This window comes from Beauveria bassiana, assembly GCF_000280675.1.
Source record: "Beauveria bassiana ARSEF 2860 unplaced genomic scaffold BBA_S00119, whole genome shotgun sequence".
Lineage (NCBI taxonomy): Eukaryota > Fungi > Ascomycota > Sordariomycetes > Hypocreales > Cordycipitaceae > Beauveria > Beauveria bassiana.
In genome coordinates, this window is record NW_007930954.1 from 3,320 (window position 1) to 4,949 (window position 1,630).

Here is a 1,630-nt window from a genome sequence, read left to right on the forward strand (position 1 = left end):
TCATATGTTCTTGGAGAGAATCGTATATTCATGGCGGTTTGGGGAGGAGACAATGTTAACCCTTGACCCTACGAGATACACGAGCAAGGGTTCGCAGATTGCCTCAGGTATTGCTCGTGCACTAGGTTCAAACGATACAGCACATACAGCCCATACACCATAAACGCCCAAAGAAGAAGCAGGACCAGTTGGATGTACACAGGTAGCTCGTTCCAGCCTAGGAATACCGGCCAGTACCTTTCCATCATCATCTGTTGCCAGCTGTTGAGGGGCATAGCATTTTGGTTATTGGGATAGCCTTTGTTCCTATACATACTGTAGTACATTCATTCATTGTTTATTACGCCCGGTGGCTTCCAGCCAATAGGGCTCACTAGCTATGCTTAAGTACACTTCTGGCTGTCTCCCCTCATTTCCTCATCCTTGTTCGTGTTCTTGCTGATCGTCTTGCAGCTGCCTTCCCCACCAACTGTCCGCATATAGTTTTGTTTGTTGTAGATGACTAGTTACAGTAGCTTGAGGGTAATTCCCCAAGTGTTCGGAGTCCTATCTTTCAGCGACCGAAGCGTCACAAGCCATGTCTGTCGAGGCTGACCGCTGTGTAACGGGAAGTTGATCTACCTTACGTGTAGCAAAAATGTCGAGCCAGGCTGATTTCCTTTCAGTTGTCAAAGCGTCCTGTCGCAAGTGTAAACCATATCGTTGCTCGAACTGCACCCACGCGCGATTGCCATTTCGCTCCGTCCGATGCCGACTTCCCTCCCAACCGGAGGGACAAATCATTCCATCTCGTGCTCGTGCTTGCTCACAACTCTTCCGCTGTTCGTTCCATTGCGGGCATTGGAAGAGAAAATGCTCCACAGTTTCCCTCGCGTGCCCGCATGCGCATTGTTCAGAAGTCACTGCCTTGATGCGGTGGAGATAGCTATTCAGTTTTGCCATGCCTGTTCTCAATTGGGCAAGCGCTGAGCGCTCCCTCCATGACCATTCCTCGTAAATTTCACGTGTGTGGTTCCCAGGAAGAGCGGCATCAATCCTCTTGGAGAACTTTCCTACGTCTTCAGGCAAACACCGTTCACCTTCAAGTTTTCTTCGTTCAATGTTCAAAGTCGTGGATTTCATCAGCGGAAACTGAACCTCGGGTGCCGTGCCTTGCTGCGTTGCAGTCTTTGCTTGTATCTTGGCCGCTTGCAATAGTTTGTTCTTATCCGATGAATCCCATCTTATAGCAATGGTGTTTGCCTTGCCAATCAGCTGATCTACCAAGTCGTAGATGCATTTGATGAACTCTTGTCCTGATTGCTGATACGGCCGACTCAGGGCAGCCACCGCTCCCTTGTTGCGCGTGAAGAGGGCGATATTCTGATGCTCGCTGTGCGGCAGATTACGCAACGCATACGCCATGGCCGCCAATTCGCCTGAGAATGGGTTCTGTTCGCGCTCCCAGGGTGAAGGAGAAAACCTTCCGCTTCGACTGTCCTGTTGCGGCGTTCTCGGTCTTAATCACTCCGCCAACACCAACCATGCCGTTTCTCGACGAGCAGCTCACAGCAACAGCTTGCGTCCACTCTGCACAGACTTCGTCATTTGCGTCGCTCAGTGATACCCGTAATCTCCATGGTTCCAGTGA

The 1,630-nt window shown here is 50.6% G+C and overlaps 1 protein-coding gene across 1 annotated transcript in view; it reads right to left on the minus strand.

Annotated features, from left to right (window-relative positions):
- Window positions 1-546: 546 nt before the first annotated feature.
- Window positions 547-1,630, minus strand: part of BBA_10296 (reverse transcriptase) — a gene marked incomplete at both ends in the record, with an annotated part of 2,845 nt that continues 1,761 nt past the window's right edge. The window contains one exon of the mRNA XM_008605393.1: window positions 547-1,479. Coding sequence (XP_008603615.1) covers window positions 547-1,479 — 933 coding nt within the window. The remainder of the gene's footprint in view (window positions 1,480-1,630) is intronic.